General features: G+C 38.8%; 1 protein-coding gene across 1 annotated transcript; it reads left to right on the top strand.

The window, feature by feature from the left end:
* Positions 1 to 1,115: 1,115 nt before the first annotated feature.
* nmur1a (neuromedin U receptor 1a) lies at positions 1,116 to 7,372 on the top strand. Its single transcript, XM_033965174.1, has 2 exons — positions 1,116 to 2,034; positions 6,993 to 7,372. The coding sequence occupies exons 1-2, from the start codon at positions 1,116 to 1,118 to the stop codon at positions 7,370 to 7,372; spliced, it is 1,299 nt and encodes a 432-aa protein (XP_033821065.1).
* The last annotated feature ends 7,189 nt before the right edge of the window (positions 7,373 to 14,561 follow it).

Genomic DNA, 14,561 nt, shown 5'->3' with positions numbered 1-14,561 from the left:
TTTTAATTTTTTTTGTTTTTCTTCCTGCTCCTGTCAGCAGCTCTTCACATGAGACACATTGTTCCAAGAGGCACAATTGTTGTTTCTCATTTTGTTTTTACATTCAGGACAAATGTTGCTGTGTTCAGGGTTATAATAAATAGTTTCTACAAATCATTATTCAAATGTTTTATCAAAATGAGTAAAATGTCCACATATGAGGACATTTGATTTACATATTTTTTTCTCAGAAACTACATAATGTAAAAAGATAATTCTTTGTATTTAGACTCATCAGGTCCTAGCCAGCCCAAATAACAAAGAGAAATTAATAAAGCACGTCATGCAAGAGCTCGGGTCTCAGGAGGTTAAACACAGTCTTGTGTTAGAACAGCACTCACACTCACCTCTAATATGAAAATCAAAGCCACATCTTTCCTCATTATTTTTGATTAAATGACTTCTTGTATTACTACCTAATATCTAATCACTATAAATGTGAAGCTAAAAGCAAGTTATTTCAGTCACTTTTGTTGAAAATTGGCACTGCTGCTGTCGTCTCCTGCTGCACATGCGCACTCACAAGAAATCTCCACAGAAGACCATGGGGTTTATTCAGCGCTTTTCTAAAACACACTTCCGGTTGTAAAAGCACATGTAGAGAGTGTGCCACAACCTCTATAGCACAGGACAACAACACATGTCAATGAGATGTTCAGAACCGCGCTTGATGCAGTCCACTCAGTGGCCAATAGGGTGTACTAAAGGACTCTATGACCCCCACACTGCTTCAAACAGTCAGAAGTGAAGGGAAAATGGTATTATTTGGATATATTTCATAACTATTTAATTATACTTTTGACATGCCTTGATTGCCCTGACTGCACACCACGGCTAATTAATTAGTCTTGGGAAATAAAATACACCCAAGCCCCCATTTTAACTTAACTGAATGCTTAAATGTTAATGAATTATTACTGCAACTTCCAAAATACTATACATGTAATAGAGTTCTAAACAAACTGTAAACTCTAACCTGCTCAGCAATTAGCGTGACATAAATAAACATATTATTTTCTTCTTCTGTTTAATCTGTCTCTTTCTCTTTTACAGTCATTTCCATGGAGACAACCAAGATGTCCATGTACAACTGCACCTTACCTTTATTAGCTGGCAAAGGCCATTACCACTGCCCTGAGGGGGAAGCCTGTCACAATTTGACATTAAACAGTAGCCATATTGATTTGGAGGACATATGCTTGTCCGAAGAGGATTATCTGGAGAAATATCTTGGTCCCCAGCGATCCACTGTATTCCTGCCTGTATGCCTCATCTACTTGCTTATCTTCTTAATTGGCGTAGTGGGGAATGTACTCACGTGTACCGTCATTGTACGGAACAAAGTGATGTGGACACCGACAAATTACTACCTCTTTAGTTTGGCAGTTTCAGATCTGCTGGTGCTGTTGCTTGGCATGCCACTTGAATTATATGAACTATGGCAGAATTACCCTTTTCTCCTAGGAAAAGGTGGTTGCTATTTTAAAACGTTCCTCTTCGAGACAGTGTGCCTAGCTTCCATATTAAATGTCACAGCTCTTAGCGTGGAGAGGTACATCGCAGTAGTGCATCCGTTACGTGCCAAATATGTCGTAACACGTACTCACGCTAAAAGGGTGATCCTGACAGTCTGGGGGGTGTCCATTTTGTGCGCAATTCCAAACACAAGCCTTCACGGAGTCACTACTCTTCATAGACCAATGATCAACCCAGACGGCAATGGTTTCGTAGCTGTCGAGATACCGGACACTGCGATCTGCACGTTGGTGAAACCGCGTTGGATCTACAACTTGACCATCCAAATTACCACGCTGCTCTTCTTCTGCCTGCCCATGCTCACCATTAGCGCCCTCTACCTGTTGATAGGGTTACAGCTGAAAAGGGAGAAGCTGAGGCAAACACTGGAGTCGAAGTCCGGGTTTGGGCAAGACAGCTTTTGTAATGTCCGAACTCAGCAGCAGAAGGCACGCCGGCAGCAAGTCACCAAAATGTTGTGTGAGTATTCAATGTTTACTGTGATAATATTATAACCAGTTGCAAACACAAACACGGGCAAAGATCAATCCATCACACAGCATTGAAAGTAATCATGAGGGAAAAAGCCAAGTGGATAAAAAGATTAAAAAAGGTGAAAGATGGATTTTTATTCTTTTTAATATGCCAGAGTCAGCGGAGCCTGAGCTTACGTATTTCTCCTTCTGTGATTTGATCTGACGAATAGGTGCCATGCGGGGTCACCTAGGTATGGAAACAGGATGTATAAAAGGTCATTTAAAGGTGCTATACCAGATTTTTACTGACTTTAAACCTGCGCTAATTCATTTCAAACTAATGGCAGCTATGCAAACATATTCCTCACTTTCACTTTCACATTCCTAGCGTTGCACTTCAAGACCGCGTAATTTCGTTGTCATTCCTAACAACGTGTAGCATGCTATGTTTGTCGCCGATATCGCTTTATAATTGGATGCAGACAGAAAGAAGCAGTCTTGCAGCAGAAGAGCTTTTCCAATATCTGTGCATGAAGAAAAATCGGGTGTTGTCTGTATGCCCCCTGTCAGCAGAAATTAGTTCTATTCGTGCAAGGTAGTGTTTAACGTGATTATGTTAGCAGACAATTTTTAGAGACATTTGCTGATATTGAACTTTAAATTGCTCTTTTGAAACACTTAAGTTCTTAATTTATTCTCTCTATCTTGTTTTTCGGTTCCAGACAATTCCAGGCTTGTTCTGACTGATTGACTAGCACATAACAATTATTGTAAAAGTTGTATAGAAAATAAGACTCACCTTGTTGTTTGCTCATGGGTACATTCATCTTAATTACTTCCACTATGATGAATACAACTCCATCCAGGTATTCATTCTTCCCTGTTGACAGTGATTCCCAAGAGTCTCTTATCAAATATTCATTACCTGTTTCAGAAAAGATGCATCGGCTCCTACTGTGTGTTGTAATCAAGCCCCTGTTTGTTGTTTTGTAAAAAGACAAGTATTAAAAGATGAGCATAACATGAAGAAAAGCAATTTTGAAACAGAACGGAAGAAACAGCCCAAGCATCAATAGAGTATGCGTTTATGAAAGATGTTTTTTTTATTACACCTGATGGGATTGTGCTGTTTTCACTGTCTGTACTGTTTGACTCATTCATTCAGTGATTCATAGGTATATTGAATGTACTTTGTGCAGTAATATATCATTAAACAAAAACAAGCAGTGAAAAGGGTCTTCAAATTCTGCACTCAAACTAAAATGTGTTACTTCTTATTACTCATAGGCTATTACAATGACACAAAAAATAGCTGCTACTACAGTCTCCAATATAGTGCCTATAAATTCAAGTTTAATTATTTCTCAACAGTGTCTGTCCAGTACTGGTAAATGCCCTGATATTTTTCACGAATTTTCAAAGCATTTTTCAAAGCTGTCCCAGTCTCTCTGTGACCATGTGTCAGTTTGTCAGTGAAAGTGGCTTTTTAAGAGTAGCTCAGTTGGTAGAGCTTTTCTTCACTGATCCAAAGGTTGACGGCTTGAATTGGTTGAGTGGTAAGATCCACTGACCCACAGGTTGGTACTGCGATTCCAGCTCCCACAGATAAATGCTGTCGTTGTGCCCTTGGGCAAGACACTTAACCCACCAGTGTCTGCGTATAAAAATACCTATATGCCTTTACAAAAATCTGACCATTTACTATTAAACAGAGTAGTAAGTTACATTGAAATTGGAAGAGAAATGAAGCTATAGAAGCTAAAGAAGGCTGTATGTTTGCACAAAGTACATATTTACAGATCTCAAATAAGTCTTTTTTTTTTTTTTTTTTTATGTGACGCAATCTATATCAGCCCATCTCTAGCGAGAGACTGAGCTAACCCACTACTCAGAGAAAACATATAGCACACATTTTGGCAAACAGCATCAATTTTTTAATATATAGATCAATCTTTTCTCATGTGTTTCCAGTTTATTCATGAATAATTCAAGCTGGTACTTTTTGCATCTCTTGTCTCATTAGAAATATGAACGTCTTCGAGCCTCGCCTTGGGTCTCTCCATCATGTTTATCAAGGTTGCCTGCGTATGTGAAAGTCAAAAGTGGAGGTGAACTTTCATGTATTTGCAAATGGCTTTTGAGCTGCATAACCATGAGCTACCTAGGTATGTCAAAGCAAAACTGTGACATTGATTTACATGCTTAGAGAGACTGGACTACCAAAGCAGCCCAAGAAGGCATAATCAGACCTTCAAAGGCACTTTTATATTCATCCCTCTTTCTTGTGATTTTATTAGATTTCATTTACTGGACCAGTTATAATTCCACCTTCTGTGTCAGTAATAATAATCAGTGAGCAGCTGTTAAGATCATCGCATCATCAGATCAAGATTCAGTATCAGAGGGTGAAATGTGAACGCACTAGTGACACTGGGTGAAACAGAAATCGGAAATAAAAATGAAATGTAATGAAATGAAATGAAATGAAATGTGCTATATTTGTTAAAAGTTGTTTTGGAAATCATTGGCGTCTGCAGTGAATCATATTGACTTTGAATATGTTTTTACACAATGTTCCTTCCTGATGAAACTTTTCGATATTTGTCCAGACTTTAGAACATTTTTGACATAATAGGAGCAGAGTATGAGGCCTATCAATGAAAAATGTTCTTTTTAGCCCTGGTAAACTGTTTTGTTTTGCTACTCAGTCTGCAACTTTATTTGACCAACAATGGGGTAGTTCTAGTGTTGCAACTCAAAGCTCAAGAAAGCAGGAGAAAGCAGCAGAAATATGCAATCAAAAATCAAGATAAGTAACAAATCTAATTAGAATATTAGAAATATGTTGCACATATATAATTAAGAAAAAGATGGAATGATAATAAAATACAACACTGCAAGTAGCGTAAAAATATAAGGCTAAGACTATGTTTATACAGTGCAGCATATGGAAAGAACATAAACATACAATAAAACGAATAAGATTGAATGCAAATCTTGATTCTTTTTTTGTCAGGGACCATGTACAATTTCATTAATCTTATAAAAGAAAAGATGATTTGTACCAGATTTAGCTACTGCTACTTTCCATCTGCGGCTCCTATCTAAATTGCATCTGAGTGAAGTCCCTGGAGGATATACCAAATAGTTTTCTCTTCCAAGTTATTTAAAAACGAACTGCAGAATTTAAAGTGCATATGACAGGTATGACAGGACAATTATTACTTGGCAAAAATATTTCGGATCTTTCTGTGCGGAGTTTGCATGTGCCTCCCCATTTCCTCCAGGCGCTACTGTTTCCCTCATCAACCCAAAACATTCTCAGTAGGAAAAGTCCATGTCTAGCGCAAGATCTGGAGTTGGATCCCCGGGCGTGGCATTGTCACACCCACTGCTCCTGACAGCATTGCAGGATGGATCAAATGCAGACGATAAATCTCACTACTGGGATAATAAAGTGTACCTTAAGTTTATGGAAAAAAGTTCAATTCAATTCAATTCATTTATTTTTGTAACGCCCAAAATCACAACAACAGTTGTCTCGAAGGGCGTTCATGTTTTGGTTGATGGGGGAAACCGGAGTACCCGGAGGAAACCCATCCAGACACGGGGAGAAACATGAAAAACTCCACACAGAAAGGCCTGGTGACCCGGGGATCGAACCAACCTTCTTGCTGTGAGACATGAGTGATGGCACTCAGTCACCGTGCCGCCAAGACACAGAAAACAAAACAACAGGAAGAATCAGACACAACAAGAAAAATCAGACACAACAGGAAAAATCAGACACAGCAGGAAAAATCAGACAACATAAGAAATCGGCCAGGAGACCAGACGAGGAGGAGGAGAGCCGGGCGAGGAGGAGGAGAGCCAGGCAAGGAGGAGGTCCAACTGTCATCGGGGCATCTGAAAGAGATACACTCCACAGGGGGAGTGGGACAGGGGACAACATGTGAATAGCATTGCTGATGAGAAAATAGGGCAAAGTAGAGGATAGTGCTCAGGTTGCCATACTTCCCCCAGCTAGTTACTCCTACTGCAGCTTATCTTATCCCGGGTTTTAATAACCCTAACTCCCTCACTAAGTAACCTGGTCATACGCTATACCGAAGAGGAAGGTTTTAAGCCTGGTCTTAAATACAGAGACTGTGGGGGCCTGTTTAACATCAGCAGGGAGTTGATTCCATAGCACAGGAGCTTGGTAACTGAATGCTCTCCCTCCCACTGTACTTTTGGACACTCTAGGAACCACTAATAGTCCTGCATTCTGAGAGCGGAGTGCTCTGTTTGGCTGGTACGGGACAATAGCATCTTGCAGATAGGATGGGGCCATACCGTTTAGGGCTTTGTATGTCAGGAGGAGGACTTTGAATTTGATTCTAAGCTTCTAAGTTGAGAAGAAAAGTACAAAATACAGGAATACTCTAAAATCTAACTTTTTTCCTAAATGCAGTGATGATTTATGCATATTTATATGTATTAGTGTAATCTATAGACTGTATATATGAATGGACATAGCTCGCTTCTGGCTCCATCGACTCTGGCTCCAATTCACTTTCTATTGAAAACTGTCTCCCCTTTCTCTGTAACTGCTGTCAGACACGTCATGTTGGTCTTAACCCGCTCTACATGATCCTGGTATTTTTATTTAGCTATTTTGTCCTTAAATTAAGATATGAGCATTAGCAACCATTTTGATTGACAGCATTGCTAAGTGCCCACTCCCTCCTAAACCAGCGGTGTCAGTGGGAAGGGGCTTTACCTTCAACAGACTCGGGATTGGCTCTTTGGTTGCTATGATACTCACAGTCAGAATTCCAAATAAGGAACTTGGCTCCAAATTCACAGACGAGCTTCATTTGACTGAGCTGAACGATACGGGTGATGCCGTTTTTCCTTAGTCCACTTCTTTATACAGTCTTTGGTCTGATCAGATCTCTTGTGCAATTTATGTGTTTGCAGTTGTGTTGGTGGTGGTGTTTGGGATCTGCTGGGCCCCCTTTCACACCGACCGCCTCATGTGGAGCTTCATCAACAACTGGACAGACAGCCATTTAGAAATTTTCCAATACGTTCATGTCATCTCCGGGGTGTTCTTCTATCTGAGCTCTGCTGTCAACCCCATTCTCTACAACCTGATGTCAACTCGCTTCAGAGAAATGTTCAAGGAGGTCATGTGTCACCGGCCTCATCACATGACACCCAGGAAACACTCGCTCAGCGTTACCCGGGTTACCGTCCGAAGCACCCTGAGCGACGTCCCTCTCAGCAATGGGGCGGCTATAGTTGAAGTGGAGGATGGAGAGGTGAGGGGCAAAGATGAAACCAGTTTTTCTTTTTAGGACATAGGAAGTTGTCAATACGTGTGCATATAAGTACTATTGCTTAGCTACTGTTCTATGCGCTGTATAATTATAGCTTTTCGCAGTAAGAGTCACAAAATATTTCAACAACACATTTTAAATTTCTCAGTGCAAAAAATATTTCTCAGTGGAAACAGCAAACAATATATGAATGTTGACCACATGGTGAGGTAATACTTGTGTCTTGGTGGATCTGCCAGTAACTATGGGCATGAATGCAGCCTTTGCCTTTATGTTTTGGTGGGTGGAGCCAAGAGAATCAGGGGATGAAGAGTGGGATGTACTGTATTATTGATATGCCTAAATATGTTTCATTGTAACTTAAATTAATGAATGATTTTGCTGCTAACCGTGATGTTAGCCCATAAGCAAGTGCCATACATTTGACTGAAGCTGCATGGACTCCCAAAATGAAGGTCTGCTGAAGTTGTCAAAAGTGTGGAGTGAACTTAAGAAGCGAAAGAACTTTTACTGTGCTCAGCAAAGTCACATCCTCCACTTCTCCACCTCTGACATAATTTCATAAGACGTTTTCATTGAAAGAGTAGCATGATTGGTTCAATAATGCAATGTGACAGCCTACTGAGCTCACTGACTTTAATTATTCAGCATAAAAGGAAGTCAACTCCAGCTCCTAAGAGTGCCCCATGTGCAAGCCTAAAGTGCATATGAGAGTTTTTCTTGTTTTTCAAAATATGACTTTGTTCAGTGGGATTGTACCTGTGGTAAATATTTATCATAGTTTTATATTAGTCAAGTGGCATGTGAAGAATAGTTGAGAACAGCTATAAATATTAAAATGGAAGTAGCAATGAGTTTTGAAAAAGAATGACTCTATGTCATCAATGCACAAAATACAATTTAAAATCACTTTACATGTAAAGAACACATTTTGGACAGTTTAAACATTAATTTAAGAATGGTATAAGGAAAGAAAGATGTGGCTATATATTTTTAAGCGTTGAATCATAACTATGTAGGATTTTTAGCCAAATATTAAATATTGTTATGTCAGCTACGTTTTAGTGAAATGAGTAGTAGTTTAACCTGTCATATGCACTTTAAAATAGTGTCCAGAGAGAGATGGCTAAACGAGGGGTTTAGTGTTGGACACTGATGGGCTCATAATGAACTACTTTAGCAACATCAGTGGACTGTATTTGTGCTCGCATGGGATCAGCATGAGAGCACGCTACACACTGGACTTGAATGTGTACTGTAAATACTATAGTAATATGTGTAAAGCATATGTGGCCTATGCTGTAAGTGAAAATGTGAATTATTTTAATGTATATGTGTATAAATGTAATGTCTCCTTCATGTAGCTGTGTTTGGTTAAAATGTACTTGATTTAGAATTGTTAACCTTTTCTGAGTTAAGCTTGTCTAAATGGAACACAATAAAAACAAGAAACACCATTATGTGTTTATATTCTAAAAGAGAGTTGTCTGAAGAACTCATCATAAACTGTTTTAGGTCTCAATATGGAATAACAATTGACTGAAAGGCGTGAGTGTAATACAAGGATCAATGCAGCTTTTAAATTGCAGTTCATTAAATTGCTATTTTGTGGTTATAGTATTCTATTGATTTGGCCATTTTAAAGCAACAGTTAGAGTTAGTAAAATAATGTTTTAAAGTTTGTTACGAAATGCTTACAACACATCATTGTTAGATTCATAATACAAACCTAACAGAGGGCGAGAGTGGCTAAGAGCATTTGTCCACTGATCTGAAGGTTGGTGGTTCAAATCCCACTCTCTACATAAACATCACTGGTTGAGCGGTCAGATCCACTGGCACACAGGTTGGTGGTGCGATTCCAGCTGCTACAGATAAATGCTGATGACATGTCCTTGGGCAAGACACTTAACACACATCATCCCCCAGTGTCTGTGTACACTTGTGTGTGACTGTGTGAGTGGTTCATTGAGGTAAAGTGCTTTGAGTGTAAATGTGTAAAAATTTGATCATTTACCATAAACATTATTAATCATATGTGTCAGCATTCAGTTACCATGGAAACGATTAAAATAGCAAGTGTTGTATTTGGCATTTTTGGACAGCTCTGGACAGCTTAAACACCACTGAGAAATACACAGTAGAATTACACATTGTGGTGTTTTCAAGTATAAGATACACTTACCGGTACATTAAAGCAGCCAATGTTTTGCAGTGTCTGATCATAAACAGTGATGAGGAGAAGTGCTGGATATTTCAGTTAAACATGAATTCCTAAAAATCACAAGAGATCTTAAATGTAACATACAGAGACTTTTAAATGCAACATATAGAGACTTAAATGTTGCATATAGACTTTTAAATGTAACATATAGAAACATTTAAATGTAACATATAGAGACTTTTAAATGCAACATATAGAGCATCGTGTCTCGTGGGACGATTGAGATCAAATCAAATCAAATCAAACTTTATTTATATAGCACTTTTTCATACAAAAAAAAGTAACACAAAGTGCTTTACAAAGCATTAAAATCAGTCCCACCCACCAAACCCACCCAGCCACCCGACAGCCCAACAACCCAACCCCAACACATCAATAATCATAACCAAACAACCCCCCACCCCAACACACACTCCCACCCCCCTCGTCAACACATGTTAAAATACCTCAGTTTCATTTAAAATATGTTTAAGTGGAACAGGCTGGATAAAGATGAACCAGATGAGAGAGCGCCACCAGAGGAACCATCTGCACCAGGAACAGGGTCACCCACAGCCACAGGACACCAGCCCAGGGCCCAGAGAAGAGATGAGGTCGAGACCAAACCTCCAGGGCCCACGAGCCAGGGCCCAGCAGCCACAGCCAACCACAGCTCCCGGTGCAGAGGGCTCCTCAGAGGAAACACTGGCAAATCTAAAATGATTAAAAATAATAAAATAAGTCAAACCTAATAAATAAGTCAATAAATAATAAAATAAATAATCAATAAATAATAAAATAATCAATAAATAATAAAATAAGTCAAAACTAAACAAGTAAATAAAACATAAGTAAAACATAAACACACTAGCCAGCCTAAATAAGACTAAATAAATAGAGAAGTAAACTAAAATGATAAATACTAATCAAAAGCTATGCTAAAAAGATGGGTCTTGAGCCTGCTTTTAAAAACCTGAATGTTCTCTGCGGCCCTGAGGTCCTCCGGCAGGCTGTTCCATAGACGGGGGCCATAAAACTGGAAAGAGGCCTCTCCATGCGTGTGTGTCCTGACTTTGGGAATGACTAGGAGCCTGCTGCCGGAGGAGCGCAGGGGCCGCGAGGGTTCATAGGATAAAAGCAGTTCTGTAAGATAAGAAGGCCCAAGACCATTAAGACATTTAAAAACCAGTAAAAGAACTTTAAAATCGATCCTGAAACACACAGGGAGCCAATGCAGGGATTCTAATACCGGTGTAATGTGGTCCCGCCCCCTGGTCTTAGTCAGGACACGTGCTGCTGAATTTTGTAATAATTGTAGACCTGAAATCGCCTTTTTGGGAAGACCAGAGAGCAGGGCATTACAGTAATCTATACGACTGGTGATAAAAGCATGCATCAGCGTCTCTGTGTTGGCCCGAGAGAGAATGGGACGGACTCTGGCTATGTTTTTCAAATGGTAAAAACCAATTTTTGTGATGTTTTTAATGTGTGGAATAAAAGTCAGCTCAGAGTCAAAAATAACGCCCAGGTTTCTTACTTGTGATGATGGATTAAAAGACTGTGACTGTAATTTGGGTAAAAGTTTCTCTCTCTGGGCCTCAGGACCGATGATTAAAACCTCAGTTTTGTCCTGGTTAAGCTGGAGGAAGTTTTCTGCCATCCAGGATTTAATGTCTAAAATACAGTTAAAAAGAGCATCCACTGGGCTGGTGTCATCAGGAGACATGGAGATGTAAAGCTGTGTATCATCTGCATAGCTGTGGAAGCTGATTCCATGTCTCCTGATGACATCACCAAGAGGGAGCATGTACAGGTTAAAAAGTATAGGACCTAAAATGGAACCCTGGGGCACACCACATGTGATTTTATGAACCTGAGAGGAGTAGGTGTCTAAGCTTACCATAAATGTTCTGTCTGTGAGGTAGGAAGTAAACCATCTGTGTACAGTACCAGAGATGATCAGTCATCAAAGCAGTGGAACATGAAGTACATTTGTATCAGTAAAGTCAATTTTATTTGCAATATCATAAAAATGACAACAATGGAGTCATTATTCATTCAAAAAAAAAAGCTTTCTGTAGCCACAGCTGCCCTGGGTAGAAAGATTGAAGGCTGCCAGTTTGCCTTAGTAAAGTAAAAGTCTAAATAAATATATACAAATATTTAAAAAAAAATTTTTTTTTAACTAATATTGAAACCAGATGCTCATTTGAACAGGCACTGACACCACAAAAAGTAGTACCTAATAGGACCAAATATTTTGCATAGTTGAATATAATGATCTTGAGCTATATAAGTAAAATTCTATAGTCTTGTCATTTTAATTATCAAAGCTGGTTTCAAAATTGGTACTGAACAAGAGTTTGAAATTTTCTTATTGTGACAACACCATTAAATCATGCACCCTCCACATTCATCCACAGGCAAGATGGGTGAAGTGTCTTGCCCAAGGACGCAAGAGCAATATGCACTGAGATAGTGATTTTAATGTTCTGTAAAACACTTTAAATTACTTTGTGTACAAATTCTGGTAAAGACAAACAAACTGCTGGCCAGAGCAGTGTTTGAATTACAACTGGATGAAAGCTCAAAACACAAATGACTGCGAGAAAGTGTCGTGTATTGAGCAATTTTATTAACTTCAGAAACTGATGCAGTTTTGTTGTATTTTGTAGAGTAACAATATCTATCTAAACCACTTGCTCCATTGTCAGTAATAGTTGCATTGATGTTATGAATAAAAAAACCGAAATTTTGGTACAATTTCCAAAACCATGACAATTCTAGCACTTGAAACAGAAGTTAAATACTGAAAGTAAATGTAGACTTCTAATCCCAGAGGTCCTCATAACACATGCAGCGGCCTGTCCGAGGGGCTCTCAGTCATTAAATCCTGTTGTTGACCTTGTAACCCATGACACAGACATCCATCCATAATGTCAGCTTCCAGATCTAGCCCAGGAAGCCCCAGAACATGATATGAATAAAAGAGGCTCCTAATAACTATAAAGTGGCACTCTACTCTACACTACCTATTTAAATGCATGTGCACAATAGGTGATTTGTATGGAAATGATAAGTCAGAAATGTTACTGTAGAGTAAAGTTCAGACAGTAACTTTATCTTTGACTTCTAACTTTGTCACTATGTGTTAAAATGCAGATAAGCTAAAATGATGATAAAGTTCAAATAGGCTCATAACAGCTTTAATCTATTATGAATGATGTGACAATGCTCTTCTTTCGACAGCAAGTTGGAAGACAGCTGACAACAAGCATACATTTTTAGGGTTTGGGATTTATAATAATTCCTGGCTGCACAAATTAAAAGTCTGGTCCTGCTATCCATCGTCACAGCAAAGTTCTAATATGTGTTTCATTTAGTTTTTAATTTTAATCGTGGTAGAATTGTAAACAAAAAACAAAAAACACTTAAAGATGCTGTACCTGATTTTCACTATCTTAAAATGTGAGAAATACACTCCGAGCATCTTAATCATTCACCTCAATGAGTTTATAAGCTAACAACAACTAGCATGCTAACAAGTACTTCATGATTATTGGACAATACAGTGCTTTCTAATTAGATCCATACAGCACACAGCTGACTTATATGGACCTCAAGAGCTGCTTAAACAATGTATCTGTACTGGGGCTAGACACATTTAGCTCATACACATGGGAGGAAATGGGGTAAAGAACCTTTAAAAATAACACTAAATCAGATATGCATTGTTGAAGGACAAAGCTAATGGCTCCATGGTTACTTAAGATTGCATGTGTGTTTGCAGATGGTACATACGATAGAAAAGGATTTTACAATGAAGAGGTTTTGCACTTAATGAGGTGAACGTGTTTTTTTTTCCCTCACACATGTTTAATTCAATGAGTTTTTACCACATGCAAGGCTCAAGCATCCATCTTGAAGACAAGGAGCATTATCCTTTTGCCCTGGGCCAGATGCATGGTAAGGGTACTTCAGCAGATTGCAGCTGTTGCCTGTCAAAGCTCAGAGAGGGGCTTACCTTGTGAATGGGTGAAGAAAGGAGAAAAATATCATGAGCTGTACCTAGAGCCATGTAGCAGAAAAGGTCAGTTTAAACACTGGTCTGGGAAACATGTCACTCAAAAGACACTCTCTCTCTCCAGTCGCTGGTCCTGTGTACAATGCAGGAACGTGACGATCTCAATATTCCTGCTGCATACACTCGACATAGGCTAACAAACTGGAACACTATCGATTAACATTATGTCAGCATGCAGACAGGTCAATATTATCTGGCAAGTCCAAAATTATATCTCTCTCTATTATGTAGAGGCATATCTGATCACCACTCCTTTTGTCACACCTTGAGCCAGCCTTAAACACAAACAAACAAAATGACATTTCTCTCACCTCAGACTAACTGAGTTTAGTACTTCTCTCATTGATTCTGCAGAGTTCTGTGAAATTTAGTTTTTCCTCAAAAGCGGCCATATTTGTTTTGATAGGGATAGACCATGCCGGTCCCTGATTGGCTTATCCACCTGTCGTGCCCATCTGAATTGTGGGAGATTCAACGGTGACCAGTCTCATATCTTTGTATTGGAAGTGTGTATTCTGGATCTCAGGAAATAGTAACTATTTGACCTTATTTTAGATTTAGAATTAACCTCAACTCTTCTCTTTTTCTGGCTCTTCTACTTACAAGAAAAAGCATTAACAAAATTGGCATATTCTGGGCCAGACCAGATGGGCTTGTTTATGTCTGAGGCCATGCCATTTTGTTCTCATTTATTCGTGTAACAGCTTAAACGAGCTAGTAACAATGTCCACATAACCCCATAATGAAACAACTCTACACTCAGACTGACAGCAAAAAACAGCCTTATAACAAATGCAATATTATCTTATATATAATATATTATACCTCTAAAATATTTTGACTTCACAGTTGCAAAGCAGTCACATTCTGCTAAATTTTGTTAACAGAAAAGAAAATTCAACTTAAATTTCATTTTCATT

Source organism: Periophthalmus magnuspinnatus, chromosome 4 (genome assembly GCF_009829125.3).
Source record: "Periophthalmus magnuspinnatus isolate fPerMag1 chromosome 4, fPerMag1.2.pri, whole genome shotgun sequence".
Classification (NCBI taxonomy): Eukaryota; Metazoa; Chordata; class Actinopteri; order Gobiiformes; family Gobiidae; genus Periophthalmus; species Periophthalmus magnuspinnatus.
Note: the sequence above shows the minus strand (reverse complement) of the source record. Positions and strands in the feature narration are given on the sequence as shown.

What these genes read in the sequence shown, in the direction of transcription:
- nmur1a (XM_033965174.1), top strand. Translation starts at nt 1,116, where the DNA reads ATGTCCATGTACAACTGCACCTTACCTTTATTAGCTGGCAAAGGCCAT. An exon ending in GCAAGTCACCAAAATGTTGT is followed by an intron (nt 2,035 to 6,992) that starts GTGAGTATTCAA and finishes ATGTGTTTGCAG; the next exon opens with TTGTGTTGGTGGTGGTGTTT.